Source organism: Oncorhynchus nerka, linkage group LG17 (assembly GCF_034236695.1).
Source record: "Oncorhynchus nerka isolate Pitt River linkage group LG17, Oner_Uvic_2.0, whole genome shotgun sequence".
In the NCBI taxonomy this organism is placed as follows: Eukaryota; Metazoa; Chordata; class Actinopteri; order Salmoniformes; family Salmonidae; genus Oncorhynchus; species Oncorhynchus nerka.
Genome location: NC_088412.1, coordinates 15,650,370 through 15,676,521, shown reverse-complemented (window position 1 = coordinate 15,676,521; position 26,152 = coordinate 15,650,370). Strand labels below are relative to the sequence as shown.

The 26,152-nt window shown below is 42.4% G+C and overlaps 1 protein-coding gene across 7 annotated transcripts in view; it reads right to left on the bottom strand.

Annotated features, from left to right (window-relative positions):
- Positions 1 to 13,166, bottom strand: part of LOC115144769 (GRAM domain-containing protein 4-like) — a 49,211-nt gene extending 36,045 nt beyond the window's left edge. For 3 of the 7 annotated variants that reach the window (XM_029685819.2, XM_029685822.2, XM_029685821.2), the window contains exons 1-2: positions 12,846 to 13,165; positions 3,706 to 3,931 (exon numbers count right to left, since the gene is read on the bottom strand). In XM_029685819.2, coding sequence (XP_029541679.1) covers positions 3,706 to 3,931; positions 12,846 to 12,874 — 255 coding nt within the window. In that variant the 5' untranslated portion in view covers positions 12,875 to 13,165. Of the gene's footprint in view, positions 1 to 3,705; positions 3,932 to 4,118; positions 4,224 to 12,845 lie in introns of all 7 variants that reach the window. The other 4 variants (XM_029685824.2, XM_065002995.1, XM_029685823.2 and 1 more) reach the window with 3 other exon arrangements.
- Between the last annotated feature and the right edge of the window lie 12,986 nt (positions 13,167 to 26,152).

Here is a 26,152-nt window from a genome sequence, read left to right as displayed (position 1 = left end):
GCGCAATATTTTGTCACGAAAAGATGCTCGAATATGCTTGGAATTGATAGTTTTGGAAAGAAGACACTCTTACGTTTCCAGAACTGCAAAGATTTTCACTGTGAGTCCCTTAGAACAAATGCTTCGGGCAAAACCAAGATGTATGACCGACCAGGAAATGAACAGGATTTTTGAGGCTACGTTTTCCATGATCGCCTTATATGGCTGTGAATGCGACAGGAATAAACGGACACTTTATCTTGTTTCCCCAAGGTCTCTGCAGCATTGTGACGTATTTGTAGGCATATCATTGGAAGATTGACCATAAGAGACTACAATTGCCAAGTGTCCCGCTTGGTGTCTGCGTGGCATTTGGTGCGCAAAAGTCAGGTCCCAATATTTTTCCATTCGAATCAGACAACAAAGCAGGCTTCAAGGACGGTGCTTTCAATGGAGAGATATATGCCAAACCACCTTCAGGATTGATTCAAACAACGTTTTCCATGTTTCAGTCGATATTATGGAGTTAATTCGGAAAAAGTTCGACGTGTAGGTGACTGAATTTTCGGTTAGTTTCGGTAGCCAAATGCATAGTAACAAAAGGGAACGATGTGTCCTACACAAGAATCTTTCAGGAAAAACTGGACATCTGCTATGTAACTGAGAGTCTCCTCATTGAAACATCTGAAGTTCTTCAAAGGTAAATTATTTTATTTGATTCCTTGGCTGGTTTTTGTGAATATGTTGCGTGCTAAATGCTAATGCTAAATGCTAAGCTAGCTATCACCACTCTTACACAAATTATTGATTTTCTCTGGTTCTAAAGCATATTTTGAAAATCTGAGACGACAGGATTGTTAAGAAAAGGATAAGCTTGAGAGCAGGCATATTTATTTCATTTCATTTGCGATTTTTAGAAATCGCTAACGTTGCGTTATGGTAATGAGCTTGAGGCTGTAGTAACGATACCGCATGCGGGATGGGGCGGACTATGAGGTTAACGTTGCGTTATGGTAATGAGCTTGAGGCTGTAGTCACGATACCGGATCCGGGATGGCTCGACGCAAGAAGTTAACCGAGGAGTGTTAAACTCACCCGTTTCCACACATGTTTCATTTTAAAACATTTATCTTACAAAGGAGTTGTTTAATCTAACTGCTTAACTTTTATCTGTACATGGAATTTGATTTGTTTTCGTATCTTTACAGGAAAATGCCACAGGCACCATCTGATGTGTGGAGACATTTCACTGCAGCTAATGTAGAAGGAAAAGCTGTGAACATTTGCAAATACTATGCCAAATCATATGTGAGGAATGCAACAACGATGCAGAATCATCTGGCCAAATGCATAAAGTTCCCTCAGCGCTCACAACAAGCAACCTCTGACAAAAGTCCCTCTACTTCTATTTGAGGTGAAAATGATGAATCAGACACCTTTTCGATAGCAAAAGCTCATGTTCCTCCTGGTATCAGAAGTTATTTTTTCTTGCTCAAGCTGTGTATGCAAATGGTTCACCTCTGATACTCACAGGCAATGTGTATTGGAAGACATTTCTGAATATTCTTCACGCAGCATACACCCCTCCAACCAGACATGCTTTATCTACTCATTTCCTGGATGCAGAGTTCAACAGAGTTCAAATGAAGGTCAAGCAAATCATAGAGAAAGCAGAATGTATTGTAATAATATCTGATGGGTGGTTGAATGTTCGTGGGCAAGGAATAATTAACTACATCATCTCCACCCCTCAACCAGTGTTCTACAAGAGCACAGACACAAGGGACAACAGACACACCGGTCTCTACATCGCAGATGAGCTGAAGGCAGCCATCAATGACCTTGGATCACAGAAGGTATTTGCATTGGCGACAGACAATGCTGCAAACATGAAGGCTGCTTTGTCTAAAGTGGAGGAGTCCTAGCCTCACATCACACCTATTGTGGCTGTGCTGCTCATGCATTGAATCTGCTCGTTAAGGACATCATGGCACTGAAAACAATGGATACACTCTACAAGAGAGACAAGGAAATGGTTTGGTATTTGAAGGGTCATCAAGTTATAGCAGCAATCTACCTCACCAAGCAAAGTGAGAAGAATAAGAGCACCACATTGAAGCTGCCCAGCAACACCTGTTAGGGTGGTCTTGTCATCATGTTTGACAGTCTCCTGGAGGGGAAGGAGTCTCTCCAAGCACAGTATGCTGATATGGATAGACCAATCAAGATTATCCTCTTGGATTATGTATTTTGGGAGAGAGTGGTAAGCAGCATGAAACTCCTGAAACCTGTAGCAGTAGCCATTGCACGGATTGAGGGAGACAATGCCATCCTGTCTGATGTTCAGACTCTGCTTGCAGATGTAAGAGAAGAAATCCATACTGCCCTGCTCACTTCCCTGATTCTCCAAGCAGAGGAAACTGCAGTTCTGAAATACAAAAAAAAAACGTGAAGACTTCTGCCTGAAGCCCATACATGCTGCAGCATACATGTTGGACCCCAAGTATGCTGGCAAGAGCATCCTGTCTGGTGCAGAGATCAACAAGGCCTATGGTGTCATCACTAACGTGTCTCACCACCTTGGCCTGGATGAGGACAAGGTTCTTGGCAGTCTGACGAAGTACACTTCCAAGCAAGGGCTTTGGGATGGAGATGCAATATGGCAGTCGTGCCAACATCTCATCAGCCACCTGCTGGAAGGGACCGTGGATCTGAGGCTTTTTCCCGTTGCCTCGATCATCCTCCAAATCCCACCAACATCAGCCACCTCAGAGAGCAACTGGTCCATGTTTGGGAACACACACACCAAAGCATGCATCAGGCTGACCAATACAAGGGTTGAAAAATTGGCGGCCATCTAGGTGGATTTGAGACTTTTTGAGCCTGACAACGAGCCATCTACAACAAGGTTGGAAAGTGACAGTGAAGAGTCAGAGTCTGACGTTCAAGAGGTGGACATCGTGGTCCAGGGAGAAGACATGGAAGCTTGAGAGGAAGACAACCACAGCTTTAGTTTCTAGACTATCGTTTTACAGATGTCTGTTGAAAACGCTTTTGGGAGATGCGATGGATTATTGGGGATCATTCAATATTTCCTTTCTTTTGTTGTTCAGTGAAATCATCATGTGAAGAGTCAACCCATTTTATTAAAGTTCAATTTGTAAGTAAATAGTGTGTGATGACGTGATCAAATGACTCATAACTTTGATCTGTTTGAAATCATAGTTTGAAATGAAAGATATTTCTCCATCTTCAAACGTCAAGAAGTTATCAACCTCGCTCAAAAAAATAAGAACATGAAAGCACAAGAATATGCAGACAAATGAAATAAGATAATTGAAAAATACTTGTTCTTCTCATGCACTAAGCGAAGTTGAGTTGGCCGGTAGTACGCTGCGGCTAGGCCCTGGTCTGCTCTAGTCTGACTAAGGCCTGCAGTGACGCAGACAGCAATTGGACAGCTTTCTCTCAATCCTTGAGTGGACTAATTCAACAGAAAGGGGTTTGCATAAATGTCAAAAGGAAGACATTATGGGCGAAATTCCCCCGAAACTGGCGGCGGCACCTCGAGATGGCGAGTGGGTGGACTTCATGAAGTGATCTGGAAGAAACTAGATTAGGAATGCAAAACAAAGACGTATTTTGTTTGAGAGAGAATTAGGGGAAGTGAAGAGTCTGAAGAGATACAATTTCTATGGTTATATTATAATACCAATATTCACTTACAGGAGCACTCACAGGGTCTTGCAGTTCTTCAGTGTCTTTAATTTTAAGCAAGGGCTTAGGCTTCATCAGGATCTCTTCGCTACATTCAGTGTCAGATGTGTTGGGCGATTCACCCAGATCCAGGAACACATCTGGCCGTTGGCCCCGAAACCGGATTTTGTCCAATCTCTTTAGCATGTTCAACACAGTCGTCTTGGTCTTTATCTTAACGTGGCATATGGCATCCCTGCAGGGACAAAAAGGAAGAAAGACAAGTGATTACAATCAAATATTTTACCGGCAACTCAAGGACCAGGGCACGTATCCATGAGATTAAAAGGGTTGAATTGTCTTCAATAAAAATATCTGAAAATTCTATATGAGCAATTTGAAATGCCAACTCAAAGATTCCTGTGCGACAATATAGTACTTACTTGTGCACTTCACATGACGTTTCATTCTATTACAGGCATCAGGATGGTATGAATTGCTTCCACATAGTCATTCAATTCAGCATGACATAATTTCTCTGCAATCTCCTACGGGAGAAATAAAACCCTCTACTCATATCAGTAATGAGACTTATTGGAGAATGAACAACTCCCATATCACTTATGCCTATAAGACAATGGAAACATTGAATACTTCAGCCTTACAATAAATATTCAGGATTATGATAGCCAAATGTCTATATTCTACCTTCTTAACTTTGACCCCTTGTAATCTAGAATCCACTATTCTAAAAAGTATTCTTTCTCCTAAACTTAACTGGATGGTTATACGTGTTGCACCAGCTTCCTAAAGTAGGGTCCGAGTGGTATGAGTCCAATGAGCTTGTGACAGAAGGCGTGTGGGTGAGTTGGGCAATCATTTTAGGACTGGGCCGCCCCTGCATGATCTCTTTACTGTATGTAGGTAAGACAGAAAGCTGGACCCTTTAGCCTCTGCCCAGACAGTGAGATCGGGAAGAGACTGAAAGACTGAGTGGAAAAGAGAGAAAGAGAAAAAGAGAGAAAGAGATATGCTACACGGCCAAATTTCATCATCGCACCATAGCACCCATTCATCATTAGACGGGTGAAATGAGTTGCCCTTTATAACATTAGATCCCAAGTTTACATTTAGGAGGAATTAAAATCTTAGATCCTGCATTTCCACCCAGAGCACAGAAGAAAGCCAATCAGAAGTACAGAATTGGAACCCGCCCTCAGGAGTGCTACCAGACTGACCTATAGTATAAAACATATCCTGGGATCAAACAGGTGTTGCCTGCTCTGGAAATAAACTGAATACAAATATAAAATGAAACATGCAACAATGTCAAAGATTTAACAGAGTTACAGATCATAAGGAAATCAGTCAATTGAAATAAATTCATTAGGCCCTAATTTATGGATGTCACATGACTGGGAATACAGATATGCATCTGTTGGTCAGATACCTTAAAAAAAGTAAGAACCCTGGATCAGAAAACCAGCCAGTATCTGGTGTTACCACCATTTGCCTCACGCAGCACGACATCTCCTTCATATAGAGTTGATCAAGCTGTTGATTGTGGCCCTTGGAATGTTGTCCCACTCCTCTTCAATGGCTGTGCGAACTTTCTGGATATTGGCGGAAACTAAAACACGCTGTACACATCGATCGAAAGCATCCAATACAGGCTCAATGGGTGACATGGTGAGAATGCCGGTCATGGAAGAACTGGGACAATTTCAGCTTTCAGGAATTGTGCACAGATCCTTGTGACATGGGGCCGTGCATTATTATGCTGAAACATGTCATGGCGGCAGATGAATAGCAAGACAATGGGCCTCAGCATCTCGTCACGGTATCTCTGTGCATTCAAATTGCCATCGATAAAATGCAATTATGTTTGCTGTCCATAGCTTATGCCTGCCATACCATAACCCCACCGTCACCATGGGACAATCTGTTCACAACATTCACACCAGCAAACTGCTCGCCCACAAGACACCATACACATAGTCTGCGGTTGAGAGGCCAGTTGGCCGTACTGCCAAGTTCTCTAAAACGACACTGGAGGGGGCTTATGGTAGAGAAATGACCATTACATTCTCTGGCAACACCTCTGGTGGGCATTCCTGCAGTCAGCATGCCAATTGCACGCTCTACTAAAATTTGAGACATGTGTGGCATTGTGTTGTGTGACAAAACTGTACATTTTAGAGTGGCCTTTTATTGTCCCCACCGGTTGTCCCCACCTGTGCAATGACCATGCTGTTAAACCATCTTCTTGATATGCCACACCTGTCAGGTGGATGGATTATCTTGGCAAAGGAGAAATGCTCACTAACAGGGAAGTAAACTAATTTGTATACAGAATGAGAGAAATATACTTTTTGTCCGTATGGAAAATCTCTGGGATCTTATATTTCAGTTCATGAAAAACTTTACATGTTTCCTTAATAATTGTGTCCAGTGTATAAAGCGCCAGGGTAGTCCGTCTCATTCTAGATCCAGCTCACGGACGACAGGCCTCATGTCGTAATGAATGATACTATCAGAGGTTTATAGTGGCAGCCTGTCCATTAGCCCACAGGAGTGGGGTGCTGAGGAGGGATCATCAATCAACAGACACAATCAGTGGGTTGGACAAGATCGGCCTGTGCAAGTCACGCACCTATTTCCTCCGGTTAACCATTAATAACCATATAACCATTAATCTTTTTGAGTTAAGGGGTTTGACATAAGCTGATCCCTACAGATTGTAACAAAATCATAAGCAGAAAGGTGTTCATCTGTGTAAAGTAAATGGAGCAATGAGAAAGAAAACCTAAATCTTTTACGCCAGGGATCATCGACTAGATTCAGCAGTGAGACAATTATTTCTTCAGTGGATGGTCAGAACATCATACCAAATATATTTTGGACTGCAAATTGACCGCAAGAAGCCTAATATTTGACTAAAACAATCATTTCAAATTATGCTTACATTTGTATACAATAACAGATCTCTCCATTATACAAATAAAATAACCCCGCCAGTCATGGCAAGTTGCTCGGTAGGAAAGGGCCTCATGGCTTGGTTTTTGCTCTGACATGCACTATCAATGGTAGGACCTTATATAGACAGGTGTGTGACTTTCCAAATCATGTCCAATCAATTGAGTTTACCACAGGTGGACCTCCAATCAAGTTGTAGAAATGTCACAAGGATGAGCAATGCAAACAAGATGCAGCCGAGCTCAATTTCAAGTCTCATACCAAAGGGTCTGAATACGTATGTAAATAAGTTTTTTAATTTTTTTACTTGTAATACATTTGCAAAAATTGTTGCACAACAATTTAAGTCAGTTATTCATAATGTTTGTCAAAGTATGATATATTTGGGCTTGAAATGACATCCAAACTGCCCACTTTGTGTAAGTCAAATCAAATCAACCTTTATTGGTCACATACACAGAGGCTCAGATGTTATCACAGTTGCAGAGAAATGTTTGTTTCTAGCTCCAACAGTGCAGCAATAAATAAAAACAATGCACACAATCCATAAAAATAAATAATTATATAGGATGAGCCATGACTAGAATACAGTATATTCATATAAAGTGGGTGGAACAGTATGTAAACATGATTAAAGTGACCAGTGTTAAATGAATATGTACATACGGCAGCAGTCTCTGAAGGTGCAGGGGAGAGTACCGGATGGTAGTTGGCTAGAACAGGGACTAAGGTTCAGGGCAGGATACTGGGCGGTGGCCAGCTAGTGTTGACTGTTTAACAGTCTGATGGCCTTGAAATTAAAGCCGTTTCGCAGTCTCTCTGTCCCAGCTTTATGCACCTGTATTGTACTGCCTTCTAGATGGTAGCTGGGTGAACAGGCCATGGATCGGGTGGCTGATGTCCTTGATGATCTTCTTGGCCTTCCTTTGACACCAGGTGCTGTATATGTCCTGGAGGGAATGTTGTGTGCCCTGGTATTGCTTTGGGCTGATCACACCACCCTTTGGAGAGCCCTGTCATTGCGGACGGTGCAATTGCTGTACCAGGCAGTGATACAGCCCGACAGGATGCTCTCAATGGTGCATCTGTAGAAGTTTGTGAGAGTCTTAGGGGCCAAGTTGAATTTCTTCAGCCTCCTGAGGTTGAAGAGGCACTGTTGCACCGGAATCAAATAACATTTTATTAGTCACATGCGCCAAATACAACAGGTGTGGACCTTACAGTGAAATACCTACAAAGTGACTACGCATAGATGACAGAGTAGCAGTGGTGTAAAAAGGGGCAATGCAAATAGTCTGGGTAGCCATTTGACTAGACGTTCAGGAGCCTTATGGCTTGGGGGTAGAAGCTGTTTAGAAGCCCCTTGGACCTAGACTTGGCGCTCCGGTACCGCTTGCCGTGCGGCAGCAGAGAGAACAGTCTATGACTGTGGTGACTGGGGTCTTTGACAATTTTTAGGGCCTTTCTCTAACCCCGCCTGATAAAGAGGTCCTGGATGGCAGGAAGCTTGGCCCCAGCGATGTACCGGGCCGTTCGCACTACCCTCTGTAGTGCCTTGCGGTTGGAGGCCGAGCGGTTGCAATACCAGGCAGTGATACAGCCCGACAGGATGCTCTCGATGGTGCAGCTGTAGAACCTTTTGAGGATCTGAGGACCCATGCCAAATCTTTTCAGTCTCCTGAGGGGGAATAGGTTTTGTCGTGCCCTCTTCACAACTGTCTTGGGGTGCTTGGCCCATGTTAGTTTGTTGGTGATGTGGACACCAAGGAACTTGAAGCTCTCAACCTGTTCCACTGCAGATGAGAATGGAGGCGTGCCCTGTCCTCTTTTTCCTGTAGTCCACAATCATCTCCTTTGTCTTCATCACGTTGAGGGAGAAGTTATTGTCCTGGCACCACACAAGGTCTATGACCCCCTCCCTATAGGCTGTCTTGTCAGTGATCAGGCCTACCACTGTTGTGTCATCGGCAAATTGAACGATGGTGTTGGAGTCGTGCCTGGCCGTGCAGTCATGAGTGAACAGGGAGTACAGGAGGGAACTGAGCACACACCCCTGAGGGGCCCATGTTGAGGATCAGCGTGGTGGATAGGTTGTTACCTACCCTCACCACCTGGGGGCGGTCCGTCAGGTAGTCCAGGATCCAGTTTCAGAGGGAGGTGTTTAGTCCCAGGGTCCTTAGCTTATTGATGAGCTTTGAGGGCACTATGGTGTTGAATGCTGAGCTGTCTGGCCCTGCGGCCTTGTGAATGTTGACCTGTTTAAAGGTCTTACTCACATCGGCTGTGGGGAACGTGGTCACACAGTTTTCCGGAACAGCTGGTGCTCTCATGCATGTAGCATAGAAGTAGTTTAGCTCGTCTGGTAGGCTTGTGTCACTGGACAGCTCTCGGCTGTGCTTCCCTAAGGTCCACACCTGTTGTATTCGGCGCATGTGACTAATAAAATTTGATATGGTACTTAACTAGCCTCTCAAAGCACTTCAATGACAGGAGTGAGTGCTACAGGGCAATAGTAATTTAGTTCAGTTACCTTTGCTTTCTTGGGTACAGGAACAACGTTGGACATCTCAAAGCAAGTGGGGACAACAGACTGGGATATGGAGAGATTGAATATGTCCATAAACACTCCAGCCAGCTGGTCTGCACATGCTCCAAGGATGCAGCTTGGGATGCCGTCTGAGCCGGCAGCCTTGCGAGGGTTAACACGCATAAAATGACTTACTCCGTCGGCCACGAAGAACGAGAGCACATTCCTCATGACCTGCAGAGAGCTGGGACCAAAGTAACAAAGCCTACCATCAGTAACACACTACACCGCCAGGGACTCAAATCCTGCAGTGCCAGACGTGTCCCCCTGCTCAAGCCAGTACATGTCCAGGCCCGTCTGAAGTTTGCTAGAGAGCATTTGGATGATCCAGAAGAAGATTGGGAGAATTTCATCTGACCATATGACACCAAAATATAACTTATTGGTAAAAACGCAACTCGTCGTGTCTGGAAGACCAAGAATGCTAAGTTGCATCCAAAGAACACCATAACTACTGTGAAGCATGGGGGTGGAAACATCATGCTTTGGGGCTGTTTTTCTGCAAAGGGACCAGGACGACTGATCCGTGTAAAGGAAAGAATGAATGGGGCCATGTATCATGAGATGTATCGTGAGATTTTGAATGAAAACCTATTTTACCTTTATTTAACTAGGCAAGTCAGTTAAGAACAAATTCTTATTTTCAATGATGGCCTAGGAACAGTGGGTTAACTGCCTGTTCAGGGGCAGAACGACAGATTTGTACCTTGTCAGCTCGGGGATTTGAACTTGCAAGCTTCAATGCCATACAACTCTCCTTCCGTGGCCTCCAATTGCTCTTAAATACAAGTAAAACTAAATGCATGCTCTTCAACCGATCGCTACCTGCACCTACCCGCCTGTCCAACATCACTACTCTGGACGGCTCTGACTTAGAATACGTGGACAACTACAAATACTTAGGTGTCTGGTTAGACTGTAAACTCTCCTTCCAGAGCCATATCAAACATCTCCAATCCAAAGTTAAGTCTAGAATTGGCTTCCTATTTCGCAACAAAGCATCCTTCACTCATGCTGCCAAACATACCCTTGTAAAACTGACCATCCTACCAATCCTCAACTTTGGCGATGTCATTTACAAAATAGCCTCCAATACCCTACTCAACAAATTGGATGCAGTCTATCACAGTGCAATCCGTTTTGTCACCAAAGCCCCATATACTACCCACCATTGCGACCTGTACGCTCTCGTTGGCTGGCCCTCGCTTCATACTCGTCGCCAAATCCACTGGCTCCATGTCATCTACAAGACCCTGCTAGGTAAAGTCCCCCCTTATCTCAGCTCGCTGGTCACCATAGCATCTCCCACCTGTAGCACACGCTCCAGCAGGTATATCCCTCTAGTCACCCCCAAAACCAATTCTTTCTTTGGCCGCCTCTCCTTCCAGTTCTCTGCTGCCAATGACTGGAACGAACTACAAAAATCTCTGAAACTGGAAACACTTATCTCCCTCACTAGCTTTAAGCACCAACTGTCAGAGCAGCTCACAGATTACTGCACCTGTACATAGCCCACCTATAATTTAGCCCAAACAACTACCTCTTTCCCAACTGTATTTAATTTATTTATTTTGCTCCTTTGCACCCCATTATTTTTATTTCTACTTTGCACATTCTTCCATTGCAAAACTACCATTCCAGTGTTTTACTTGCTATATTGTATTTACTTTGCCACCATGGCCTTTTTTGCCGTTACCTCCCTTCTCACCTCATTTGCTCACATTGTATTTAGACTTGTTTATACTGTATTATTGACTGTATGTTTGTTTTACTCCATGTGTAACTCTGTGTCGTTGTATCTGTCGAACTGCTTTGCTTTATCTTGGCCAGGTCGCAATTGTAAATGAGAACTTGTTCTCAACTTGCCTACCTGGTTAAATAAAGGTGAAATAAAAAATCAATTAAAAAAACCTTCCAGTTACTAGTCCAACGCTCTAACCACTAGTGTACCCTGCCGCCCCATTGTCCATTACAATGTATAAATACACATATCAGGTATCTTTCAACAGTTATCCATATTACCGGAGCGTCATCTTATTCTAACTATTCTATTCTGAATTTGCGTTCGCAATTTATGTAAGATAACAAAAATTTGAAGTAAGTTGGCAAAGTCAAATCCATCTGTGGTGAATTTTTCCCTAAATCAATGCTTATGACAAATCCAGCTACAGAACCAGCCATAGAGCCAGCTGGCTAATCTTTTGAATATAGTTATTTTTTAAACAGTAACAACACATAACATTAGCTAGCTAGATAAGGTTAGCAAGATAGCTAGCTATGTAGATCAGGTTAGCATGCTAGCTAGCTATGTAGATCAGGTTAGCATGCTAGCTAGCTATGTAGATCAGGTTAGCATGCTAGCTAGCTACACTAACAGCTGTCAATGCCCTATTTGTCGATGTTTATCAACTCCACATGGAAACTCCCACACCCAATTTGTGAATATGTATAAGTAGACTTCTTCAGAGGTGTAACTTAAGTGCATTTCCTCTTTTCCTCTATTTTTTACAACAAAATTCAAGAGCTAGTCACATTGCATGCTCTTTTACAAAGAGCACATGGAGCAACCATGACGCGACTAACCACTGTTGAGCAGCACAAGAGAGTTGATCAAGTTACACTTAATTCACTGTTTGGTTGCTAAATATCTTATAAATATAAATTAACTAGGATGTGCCAAATACATTTTATCCAGTGATGTATTTGGTTGAGATAGTTGTATATCTTTGAGCTGGATTGGCTGTTCTTGCATTTAGTTTGTGCGCTTGTTAGCGTTTAACTAGCATTCGCTATGGGAATTTGCTATTACTTTTTTAGCATATATATTTTTTTTAAACATATAATACATTTGGAAAGATATAGCGCCCCTTGTGTTTACTGCCAGTAATGCCATATACCCCAATATGGTACAGGAACAGTATGAAAATCATCTGGATACCACCCAACCCTTGTAAATGGTTTCCATTGCAAGACGTATTGAATACAACCCTAGTGAAAGCCCATCACTCCAATTGTTTGGGCAGTTCAGCAATGCCATGGAATTCCCTATTTATTTTCTGTTCTTGTGTATAGACATGAGGGGGTTAATACAAGATGACAGTATTATGGACTGTGTTATGGTATTAATGGAGGGGGGTAAGGATTATTGACAGCTGGGATATCCCAGGATGCCCAGCCCACCTCAGAATCTGAAGGTTCCGGTGCAAGACGTTTGGGTGAGGTTTTATACAACACGTGTAGGCTATCATTTCACGATAACAATGTTGCACCTCACCAGATAATAATGAAGATCATTGTATAACTATTGTAAAGCTGACACAAAATTATCCAGTTTTAGTCGTACTGATGGCTAACAAGAGGCAATACTACATAATGAAAATAAATAACATGTATATTGTAATTGTATCAAAAACTTCAAATGCAGTCAGGGGAAGACACGTTGACATGTTCTCTATCTAGAGTAGCCAATGAGTGCAGAATGAGAGCGTGATATCAAGTTAAACCAACGTCGTGCAATTAACCTAAATGAATTGCACGACACGACTATGCCTGTTGCACTTAGAACTATCGGGTTGAATAAATAAGAAGCGGTCAGAAAGTTTCTTACCCATAACGAAATCGGTAACAAAGTTTCATTAACGCTGTCGTTACTCCGTAGGTCGCCTTTTCCCACCTGCCACCTTGTTTCAAAGAAACCCTCCGTTGGTCCGCCCGGCTCACGCCCAAGTATTTACATTGAACTCCATAAATAAAATGATCTTATGGCAAACAATGCAAGAGGTCCACACAAAAATAAGGGTGGGGGTGCGATGACGTCCCGCTGCGTTCTACGAGTTTTATGAACTCATTCGACAACAATACGCTGTTTAAAATGTATGTTGGAGCCTTACAGTGAATGAGGCGTTCATGCTACCAGGAAATTTCGTCAATGTCAGCGACTAAACTCTTAAAGGGGCCGCCAATTAATGTTTTCACAGAACAGAGTTTCGTTTCAACAGCAACTAGCTACACAAAGAAATGTCCTCAAATTAAAACGTGACACAGTTATAAATAAACGTACGTAGGAAGGGTGTAATAGGTATGGCCTATAGAGAGACTCACTGAAACTTTCGCAAAAAAAAGTTGTGATATATTGACATGATAGAATAGTTTTGCCATTAACATTAAGTGATAGAGCATATCATGTTTTCATTTCCAATGGTGTAAGGCCAATGGGTGAGAAGGATGGAGGCTGCAATGTGTGCATTTTAGGGTCTCATATGCTCACACCCAGTGGGTGATCTCCTGTCTGTTGGGTGTCATGGGTATTTTGCTCAAGAGGAAAAGGGCTTCTGCAGGAAGGCTACATTGATGTGAAGGGTCAGTGGGAGTATGGTGAAGGTCACTGGGGGTATGGTGAAGGTCACTGGGGGTATGGTGAAGGTCACGGGTGGTATGGTGGAGTCTGAAAAAGGCTATAGGAGGACACCACTATGTTATACTGTGTTATGTACACTCCCTATCAAAAGTTTTAGGATACCTACTCATTCAAGGGTTTTTCTTCATTTTCTACATTGTAGAATAATAGTGAAGACATCAACACTATGAAATAGCACATATGGAATCATGTATTAACCAAAAAGTGTTAAACAAATCCAAATATATTTTATATTTCAGATTCTTCTAATAGCCACCCTTTGCCTTGATGACAGCTTTGCACACTCTTGGCATTCTCTCAACCAGCTTCACCTGGAATGCTTTTCCAAAAGTGTTGAAGGAGTTCCCACATATGCTGAGCACTTGATGGCTGCTTTTCCAACTCATCTCCAAAAATCTAAATTTTCAATCTCGATTGTATATATTATTTATATTACAACATCCCAAACATGGAAAATAAAAGTACCTGAATACAATGAAAAGGTCAAAAGATGAATGAAAAGCACATGAACAGGGTGGCTCCTGGTTGCTTCAGTTGTTGGGCCTGTTCCTCCTCCCAGGCAGCATTGTGAAGTTCTCACCACATACGACTGGTCATCATCAGGTAAGGAGAACCCCCTTAATGACTGTTTTAGGGTCATTGACCACTGTAATGGGGGAACCTCCGTAAGTGTTTTTGTTCTCATGTCCTGTAGTGTTGGGCCTGCATTCTCCACCAAATGTGTCAGTGTGGGGTGAAGCTGAAAGTGAGGTGTTTTTAGGGCTTCAAAGGACACAGCCACCGCTTCGCCAAACTTCTCCAGAAGTGTGCCCTTGTATACACTATCGCGCAATAGAAGTCGTGTACTGAGTATACTTGGTTTAAAAAGTCTACCACACCGGTAAAGTTCATATGTACTTTACCGGTATCTCTCTTCATTGTTCATGCATGTTACTTTTTTCTTCTAGGATATATTCAGAGCCTCGAATGTATTCCATTATAATGTCAATTCTGGCCTAGAGCTCTTGCAAAAAACCTAAACACGTTTCGAGAAAACATTACAGGTGTTGTGTTCCACAATGACCACAAGTTGGCAGTATCACATTATACTTGCCAGCATCTTGTGATTTTGATTTCTTCCAACACTGCAAATCATATTTCATTCTTTTTGAAAAAAGGATGAATACAAGTAAATGACATTGATATATTTTCCCTAAAATACAGTAGAACATTTGGATGCACAGACATTTCTTCTAAAGTAGCCTACTGTGTACTACAGTGCATCCGGAAAGTATTCAGACCCCTTGACTTTTTCCACATGTTGTTACGTTACAGTATTGCTCCAAAATGTATTAAATATTTTTTTACCCCTCATCATACCACACACAATAACCCATAATGACAAAGCAAAAACAGGTTTTCAGAAATGTTTTGCAAACTTTAAAAAATGAAATATTACATTTACATAAGTATTCAGACCCTTTACTCAGTACTTTGTTGAAGCACCTTTGGTAGCGATTACAGCCTCAAGTCTTCTTGGGTATTGTAACGGCATTCCTCCTCTGAGGAGAAGCGAGAAGGATCGGAGGACCAATGCCCAGCGTGGTAAGTGTCCATAATGTTTATTTTAAGATATAAACTGAACACTATGAGAATACAAAACAATAAAAGTGAACATGAACGAAACCAAGCCAGTAGCGTGTGGCAACAAACACACACACGGAAAACAAACACCCACAACTCAAAAGTGAAACCCAGGCTACCTAGGTATGATTCTCAATCAGAGACAACTAACGACACCTGCCTCTGATTGAGAACCATACTAGGCTGAACTCAAAACCCCAACATAGAAAAACACACAGACTGCCCACCCCAACTCACGCCCTGACCATACTAAATAAAGACAAAACAAAGGAAATAAAGGTCAGAAAGTGACAGGTATGACACTACAAGCTTGGCACATCTGTATTTGGGGAGTTTCTCCCATTCTTCTCTGCAGGTCCTCTCAAGCTCTGTCAGGTTGGATGGGGAGCGTCACTGCACAGCTATTTTCACGACTCTCCAGAGAAGTTTGATCGGGTCCAAGTCCGGACTCTGTCTGGGGCACTAAAGGACATTTAGAGACTCGTCCCGAAGCCACTCCTGCATTGCCTTGGCTGTATGTTTAGGGTTGTTGTCTTGTTGGAAGGTGAACATTTGCCCCAGTCTGAGGTCCTGAGCACTCTGGAGTGCTTTCGTCAAGGATCTCTCTGTACTTTGCTCCATTCATCTTTCCTTCGATCCTGCCACTGAAAAACACAGCACGATGTTGCCACCACCATGTCTCACCGTAGGGATGGTGCAAAGTTTCATCCAGATGTGACTCTTGGCATTCAGGCCAAAGAGTTCAATCTTTTTTTGTAATCAGATCAAGGTCTGCGTTCTTTAGGTGCGTTTTGGCAAACTCCAAGCTGGCTGTCATGAGCCTTTTACTGAGGAGTGGCTTCCGTCTGGCCACTCTACCATAAATGCCTGATTGGTGGAGTGCTGCAGAGATGGTTGTCCTTCTAGAAGGTTCTCCCATCTGCACATAGGAACTCTGAAGCTCTGTCAGAGTGACCATTGGGTTCTTGGTCCACTCCCTCACCAAGGACCTTCTACCCCGATTGCTCAGTTTGGCTGGGCAGACAGCTCTAATAAGAGTCTTGTTGGTTCCACTTTATTCTTGGGGACCTTCAATGCTGCAGACATTGTTTGGCACGCTTTCCCAGATCTGTGCCTCAACACGATCCTGTCCCGGAGCTCTACGGCATGCCTTGGTTTTTCCTCTGACATGCACTGTTAACTGTGGGACCTTATATAGATAGGTGTGTGCCTTGTTCCAGCGTTCATTATCTCGTCACTCATGATGATCTCAGGAGAACCGTGGGTGTTGAAGATGTCCATCATCGCCTTGGAGGTGGCCTTACCAGTCTTGTCCTTGATGGGTATCATACAAAATGAAAATCTATTTTTGGTTCCAAGCACCCTTTTTAATGGGTTACGGAATGGAATTTAGAGTTGAACACATACTCTTCCTTTACTGATGTTAATGGGTATTGCCTCCACCCACTTGGTAAAGTGATCGGTCGGGTCAGACACCAGCTGTTGCCATTTCTGTATTTCGTGAAGGATCCGATGAGGTCCACCCCTAACATTTGTAGTGTTAGAAAGAAGATTACTTTACTTTATTCTTATCTGTATCTGTCTCATACATTATGCAGATTTTCATATTTGTAAGGGTACTGACACACACACACACAAAACACATTCTATAATATTGAACTCTGCTGTGGTCAAATACAGCACAACATATTAGGGCAAAATTTGAATTGGGACACATACCGATCATGTGCCTTGGTGAAACAACGTTGATGCCAGTCTTTGCCTTCTCAAACTTCTTGCAGGCTAGACAGGGTACTGACCGTTTGGCAAAAAGTGACAAATTGAAACATTGTGTGCTCTCTGATGTGACATTCATTGAAATCATAACAATTTCAGATTCAATAGAATGTGATTGATAAACAAAAGGTTATTTCAATTGCCCAGATGTTCACCTCTTGACAATTCCCCGTCAGAAGAAGCGTAGGTTGATTTGGCAATCATGCGCTTCACTCCGTAATGGCCAGCATGCATCTCAATCAGCACGGCCTCCTTCTCCTCCTTAGTAAAAATCACCCTCCTGTATAGCTGGCCATCCTTCCCCCGTAGGTACATACAGTGCCTTGCGAAAGTATTTGGCCCCCTTGAACTTTGCGACCTTTTGCCACATTTCAGGCTTCAAACATAAAGAAATAAAACTGTATTTTTTTTGTGAAGTATCAACAACAAGTGGGACACAATCATGAAGTGGAACAACATTTATTGGATATTTCAAACTTTTTTAACAAATCAAAAACTGAAAAATTGGGCGTGCAAAATTATTCAGCCCCTTTACTTTCAGTGCAGCAAACTCTCTCCAGAAGTTCAGTGAGGATCTGTGAATGATCCAATGTTGACCTAAATGACTAATGATGATAAATACAATCCACCTGTGTGTAATCAAGTCTCTGTATAAATGCACCTGCACTGTGATAGTCTCAGAGGTCCGTTAAAAGCGCAGAGAGCATCATGAAGAACAAGGAACACACCAGGCAGGTCCGAGATACTGTTGTGAAGAAGTTTAAAGCTGGATTTGGATACAAAAAGATTTCCCAAGCTTTAAACATCCCAATGAGCACTGTGCAAGCGATAATATTGAAATGGAAGGAGTATCAGACCACTGCAAATCTACCAAGACCTGGCCGTCCCTCTAAGCTTTCAGCTCATACAAGGAGAAGACTGATCAGAGATGCAGCCAAGAGGCCCATGATCACTCTGGATGAACTGCAGAGATCTACAGCTGAGGTGGGAGACTCTGTCCATAGGACAACAATCAGTCGTATATTGCACAAATCTGGCCTTTATGGAAGAGTGGCAAGAAGAAAGCCATTTCTTAAAGATATCCATAAAATGTGCCATTTAAAGTTTGCCACAAGCCACCTGGGAGACACACCAAACATGTGGAAGAAGGTGCTCTGGTCAGATGAAGCCAAAATTGAACTTTTTGGCAACAATGCAAAATGTTATGTTTGGCGTAAAAGCAACACAGCTCATCACCCTGAACACACCATCCCCACTGTCAAACATGGTGGTGGCAGCATCATGGTTTGGGCCTGCTTTTCTTCAGCAGGGACAGGGAAGATGGTTAAAATTGATGGGAAGATGGATGGAGCCAAATACAGGACCATTCTGGAAGATAACCTGATGGAGTCTGCAAAAGACCTGAGACTGGGACGGAGATTTGTCTTCCAACAAGACAATGATCCAAAACATAAAGCAAAATCTACAATGGAATGGTTAAAAAATAAACATATCCAGGTGTTAGAATGGCCAAGTCAAAGTCCAGAACTGAATCCAATCGAGAATCTGTGGAAAGAACTGAAAACTGCTGTTCACAAATGCTCTCCATCCAACCTCACTGAGCTCAAGCTGTTTTGCAAGGAGGATGGGAAAAAATGTCAGTCTCTCGATGTGCAAAACTGATAGAGACATACCCCAAGCGATACCCCCAGGCGCTACAAAGCATTAACTTAAGGGGGCTGAATAATTCTGCACGTCCAATTTTTCAGTTTTCGATTTGTTAAAAAAGTTTGAAATATCCAATAAATGTCGTTCCACTTCATGATTGTGTCCCACTTGTTGTTGATTCTTCACAAAAAAATACAGTTTTAGATCTTTATGTTTGAAGCCTGAAATGTGGCAAAAGGTCGCAAAGTTCAAGGGGGCCGAATACTTTCGCAAGGCACTGTATGCTTGCCAAACAAGTTGGAAGAGAAGAGTTGTTGAAATACTCAAGTCTAAGTACATTTGCACTTCTGTCTTTCTCTATCGCTCTCTGTCTTTCTTCCACTCTCTTGTTATTTGATGCCATACCATTTACTCCATTTCAGACATTATGAGCCATCCTCCCCTCAGCAGCCTCCAATGAACTATATATATAGCTAGCAACATGTAGTTGACCAACTAGCTAGAAAGAAAATGGTTGTACATAGCTAAATCAGTCCAGTTATCTTAACGTTACCCTGAATTTTGTTGCGCCTCTTGTCGAGATCAGTGGTGCCTTCATAGTACTTTGCCTGATTAGAAAGATAAAAGAAAATCTCTTCGAGGGATGCCAATGAAGTGCAAGCTACATACAAACAAAAAGCTTCAATAACAATTACAGTAGCTAGCTAGCTAGCTAACATTAGCTAAATAAAACTGTCTGGCTGGCTAGCTAGCTGACTAGGCAGGCTGAGGTAAATATGTACAGTAACAGTAGCTAGCAACGTCAATCTAAAAACAGCTTAAATTATTTCTTCCTAATTAACAATATGTTCTTCTATAAAGACAAATATATGGAAAATAAAGTGTTCTCTTTCCAGTATTTTAGGTCCTCTGAATCAGCAGGTGGTCACTGTGAAAAGCAATGTCCTAGGAGAGCAGTCCTGGGAGAAAATTATTCTGAGGTAATAATTTTGCGTGGAATGAGCGAGCTCTTATGAGGGGAAATGGAACTAGAACTACCCGCGTTCTCCTTCCTTTGCAACCGCTATGAGGTAAAATAGAGCCAAGCAACCAGCATAACAATGGACTCTTTGGTTAATGACGTAATCCTATGAAAATTTTGCAAGTTCTAGCATCAGCCCTAGCAACAGAAGCTACAGTAGAACTCATCGAATCTCATTGTGATGCTGGAGGGGGACACTTTTTAGCAGGGGGACACTGTTTAGCATGACAGGCCCTTATATAGACAGGTGTGTGCCTTTCCAAATCATTTGAATTTATCACAGGTGTACTCCAATCAAGTTGTAGAAACATCTCAAGGATCATCAATGGAAACACGACGCACGTGTGCTCAATTTCGAGTCTCATAGCAAAGAGTCTGCATACTTATGTAAATAAAGTATTTTTGTTTTTTATTTTGAATACATTTGCAAATATTTCTAAAAACCTACTTTCGCTTTGTCATTATGAGGTATCATGTGTAGATTGACGAGGAAAATGTGTATTTAATCAATTTTATAATAAGTCTGTAACGTAACAAAATGTGGAAAAAGTAAAAGGGTCTGATTACTTTCCGAATGCACCGTATGTAAACAGAAGCAGCAAGAACCTTTTGGCAAAATCATGTTAAGTTATGGGTGGAACATCCCTTTTAAAGACGGGCGTTAAAGGCATGTTCCTCTCAAAATACAAAGTAACAGGATTTTTCCACTTACCTTGGCTGAAATGGATTGGGAAATTCTCCATTAGATCCTTATGCAGTGAATTTCAATAAATATGTTGGATGGACAGAATTATAGTGAAATTGAACACCCCAAACCTGGTGACAAACCATCTCATCCATCTGACCTTTGATCTTTGCTCTCACTTCATTCATTTAATAATTTAGCTCCAAATTGTATCACTTTATACAGCACAGTTCAAACATGTAGTCAGAAACGTGATGCTGTTCTCCTGTCACCTGATGGAACATTGGCTTTCACTGAATGGTTCTCACTTCTGAAATGTTAATGAGGAGTTTCCACTGCCTTTTCATACCCTCTCCTCAGTGCCTGGACTACAAAACTGGGCTGCAGACATTACTGGGTCCTTTGATTAACAGACAGGTGAAGTGGGTAAGGTGTGAATTAATTAGATGCCATGGTTTCAGCCATGATATGTGCGTTGCCCAGTGACGCCCATAGGGCTAATCTGTCTGCATATGTCCCTAAAAGCACTGATGGTGTTTTCCTCTTTAATTATTAAACTTCTGAAGCAGCTTTAAGCCATTGAGAAAAATATTAGTGAGGTGTGTGTGTGTGTGTGTGTGTGTGTGTGTGTGTGTGTGTGTGTGTGTGTGTGTGTGTGTGTGTGTGGTAGTGTTTCTGGGGCATGCATGTCAATTTACTTTACTTTTGCTTTTTACTTAAAGATACACCAAAGACTTGTAGTTGCTAATAATTCACACAATCCTTAGTTTTAGGCTAATAACAGCTTTAGGCTTTCACAAGCTCCACATTTGATAAACAGACCATGCTTGGTTGATTGGCAAGGTGCTAGAATCAATTCTTTATCTCTGCCCCCTGAAAATGCTTTCTTGCCCACACATGACCATAGTTCATGGACACAGACCTACTCTCTCCCAAACAAAAGGCCTCATTGACCAGTAGGCCACGTGCATTTAGAATGCTTAAAAACTGAAATAGATGACTAAGCTAAATAGAGACCTCTGCAAAAAGGATCTTGAAAATGCCTACTAGACACAAGCAACCAACAATCCACTCAGAAAGAAGCTGACGTGATTGTGAAACATAGCCTGATCCCTGCTTTTCAGATTCATCCCTCTTTGCGGTGGAACTGGCCAAATTTCATGTTAGGGGTAGCTTTCAAACAGGGCCACTGGCAGGGAGGGTATCATATGATATCTTTCTCTGCTACCCTACGTACAGTATCAGGTCTGCACATTCTGCAGAGAGGCAACAAGGTCTAGACTCTAAATTGTATTCTAATCCTTCTCTCTCTCTGTCTGTCTGTCTGTCTGTCTGTCTGTCTGTCTGTCTGTCTGTCTGTCTGTCTGTCTGTCTGTCTGTCTGTCTGTCTGTCTCTCTCGCTCTGTCTCTCTTTCGTGTGTGCCTCTAATCCTGCTGTCTAGCTGCAGTGTGTGTGTGTGTATAATCCTGCTGTGTATGTGTGCATCTATAATCTGGCTGTGTGTTTAGGCACAGTGTACTTTAATCCTCCTCCTAATGTGGGCGTCCGTGCACGTGAGGGCGTGTGTATGCATGTACAATATATGTTGGTTTACGTCACCTTGCGTCACAGCAGTAGTGAGGTGATATGGGGCCTTGATCAGGGGATACTTGATCTCTTAATTGGGGTTGATGAGAGGCGGGACTCTAGAACAAAGGGAAGGGAAAGTGGTGGGGGTATGGAATCAACACGTCCTCACTGCTCGCTAAGGTCCTTGAGGCAATAGCTAACCGAATGACTAGTGGGTGGAGAAGGGTTGGGTTGGGTGAGGGGACACAGGTTTAGTGGTTTGCTCCACAAGCATTAGCGCCCTAGTGCCACAGTCCCAGAGCATAGTATACCTCACAGGCAAAGGCTGAGCCACTGCCACGCAGCAGCCCCTGGATGGATATGCGTGCCTATTTATAGCTAATCCTGTTTCAGCGAGGTCGTGCTCTCTACCTTCCCTGAGACGGAGCAATTGGAGTTAAGTGCCGCTCGCGTGCTGTCGTCGTCCGAGAGGAGGCTGGCAAAGGATGCAGCTCGGAAGCAGACAGGGCTCCATTCCTGTTTGTGACCGTTGATGGACAGATTGTCAGGGCTCTTCTGGGATATTTCTGACATGGCTGCTTCTCTTCACCTCTGCACACGAGTCCTGCCCCGCCGACGGCCATATCTGTGACTCACCTGTAAGTGACTCCGCCTTGACTTAATATAAACATATATCATATCAAATCAATATGAACAGTCATTTGTGGGCTCTAGGGGTTTTTATTGGAGCTCATTAGATTTGCAGTTCATTTTATTAGGATTACAACAACAAAACATGTTAGTGAAAATAGGATCATTTGCATGACCAGATGTGACTGCTTTTTGGATTTAGAATGTAATTTTTAAAGCTATACCAATGGTTTATTTATCCTTAATTTATGATTTGATCTGACACACACACACACACACACACACACACAAACACAGTGTCGTAGCAACACAGAAATGTTATCAAGACATTCTCTAAGTATGCATTTACAAGGTGAAAGGTTCATGTGTGCGACCATATTAAGATTAAGCATCTTAATACTAGAACAAATATGACATGGTTTAAAACGTTGCCATACAGTGGGTCTACACACAATACTGTATACAAGCATTTGGGTGTCTGGCTAGTCGGGTATTAGCAGTGCCTTCAGAGAGTATCCACACCCCTTTACATTACTAGTGCTTCCAGTGAATTTTACATCATTTAAAATATAATATTTTTCACCCTGGCAAATCAATCTCTCCTGTATAGCTGAGTGGCATTGAAGCTCATGCCGGATGGCTTTTATTCAGTCAAAGCCGATGTCAGGGCTAATGTAGCCATTGTCAATGCCATAATATTGTCCGACACTACGAATATGGAGTTTTGACCCCGTCCCGCCCCTCTGGAAACTTCTTTCTCAAAATCTAAGGATCTGAATCACATTCTGTTCATGTCGTATTTTACACACACATTCACGTTTCTCTCTTTGCTCAACCTCTTCTGAACCCTCAACCAATTTGATCAATATGGTAATGTAGCCTATGTCTCTGCCTCATATCTCAGAACAGCTGTGATATGAATGAACCTTCCAAAAATATATAGGAAGGCTACAACCTTCTCTATTTGTTGTAAGGGATTTTGCTGTAGCACTAGCATGTTGCAGTCTACACATTACATTGGTGCAAAACAATTAGCATTTTGTGTAAAGATATTATCTTTATAGTTACGCTGCCATATAGCAAGCAGTCTGCCTCCTGTTTAGCCAATGTTTGCAATAATGATAAGAAAATAACATTAAATCGCTATTGACTTATCTTTCTGTGTTTTGCTTGTTTGATATGCTGTGTAGGCTGCCTGTACAGTGCCTTCAGAAAGTATTCACATCCCCTGACTTTTTCCACATTTTCTTCTGTTACAGCCTGAATGTAAAATTGATACAATTGATTTTTTTTTGTCACTGGCTTACACAAAATACCCCATAATGTCGAAGTGGAATTATGTTTTTCAAAATGTTTACAAATTACACTGAACAAAAATATTATTTTTTGTATTTATTTTACTAGGCAGGTCAGTGAAGAACAAATTCTTATTTTCAATGACTGCCTGGGAACTGTGGGTTAACTGCCTTGTTCAGGGACAGAGCAACAGATTTTTACCATGTCAGCTGTGGGATTTGATCTTGGAACCTTTCAGTTACTAGTCCAATGCTCTAACCACTAGGCTACCTGCCACCTCAAATATATAAACACAACATGCAACAATTTCAAAGATTTTACTGAGTTACAGTTTATATAAGGAAATCAGTCAATTGAAATTAATTCATCAGCCACTAATCTGTGGATTTCACATGACTGGGAATACAGATATGCATTTGTTGGTCACTGAGCCCTTAAAAAAAAGGTAGGGGCGTGGATCCAAAAAACAGTCAGAATTTGGTGTGACCACCATTTGCCTCATGCAGTGCAACACATCTCCTTCTCATAGAGTTGATCAGGCTGTTGTTTGTGTCCTGTGGAATGTTGTCCCACTCCTCTTCAATGGCTGTGCGAAGTTGCTGGATATTGGCAGGAACTGTAACACTGTTGTCGATCCAGAGCATCCCAAACAGGCTCAATGAGTGACATATCTGGTGTGTATGCAGTCCATGGAAGAACGGGGACATTTTCAGCTTCCAGGAATTGTGTACAGATCCTTGCAACATGGGGCCATGCATTATCATGCTGAAACATGAGGTGATGGCGGCAGATGAATGGTATGACAATGGGCCTCAGGATCTCGTTAACGGTATCTCTGTGCATTCAAATTACCATTGATAAAATGCAATTGTGTTCATTGCTCGTAGCTTATGCCTCCGCATACCATAACCGACCCGCCACCATGGAGCAGTCTGTTTACAACGTTGACATCTGCAAATGGCTCGCCTACGCACAATGCCATACAGTGTCTGCCATCGGCCCCGTACAATTGAAACTGGGATTAATTTGTGAAGAGCACACCTCTCCACCGTGCCAGTGGCCATCGAAGGTGAGCATTTGCCCACAGACGTTGGTTACGATGCTGAACTGCAGTCAGATCAAGACCCTGGTGAGGATGACAAGCACGCAGATGAGCTTCCCTGAGACGGTTTCTGACCGTTTATGCAGAAATTCTCCGGTTGTGAAAACCCACAGTTTCATCAGCTGTCTGGGTGGTTGGTCTCAGACGATCCTATAGATGAAGATGTGGAGGTCCAGGGCTGGCATGGTTACCTGGTTGGACGTACTGCCACATTCTCTAAAATGACATTGGAGGTGGCTCATGGTAGAGAAATTAACATTCAATTATACAACAGCTCTGGTGGACATTCCTGCAGTCAGCATGCCAACAACCCGCTCCCCCAAAACTTGAGACATCTGTGGCATTGTGTTGTGTGTCAAAACTGCCAAAGGTGCTTCTACAAAGTATTGACTCAGGGGTGGGAATACTTATGTTAAGGAGATATTACTGTATTTAATTTTCAAGAAACATGTTTTCACTTTGTCATTATGGGGTGTTGTGTGTAGATGTGTAAGAAACTATTGATTTAAATACATTTTGCATTCAGGCTGTAACACATCAAATAAGTCATAATAATGGAATAAGTCAAGGGGTATGTATACTTTCTGAAGGCACTGTTTCTTGCCTAAGTAGCTGCATGTTAACTCCGCTCCTGAAAAAAGAACATGAAATTGCTAGACAATCTGTTTGTGTCGTGCTTATGTTTGCAATAACTTATTGTTACAACACACAAAGAACTTAGTTTTTGAACGGTTCTGTGTACAAGCGGCAGCGGAGTCACGGAGCAGCATCTGAAAGGAGGTAGGCTAGTGGATCCCACATGTGCAGAAATCTCAGTATTTTTAGCAACAGCAAGAAAGACCACCCCCACAACATTTCTGTTTTGTGCCTAAGACGTTTTTCCTGATTATTGTGCTTGGTGAGCCAGGACATCATCAAAAGTCTTCCAGATGAGAGGTAACCCTGGATTAATTTATACTAACTACACACTGGTTTCCATGATAAGAAACATTGTTTCCATGTAACCCAATGTTTTTTTTTCTACGTAATGTAATATCAAAACATTTCCATTTGATGACGTATCATCCTGGGAATGGTTGTGTTTCTAGTAGTGAAGTCATAAAGCACAGAAGAGAAATGCATATACAGGGGCACATGGACAGAGAAG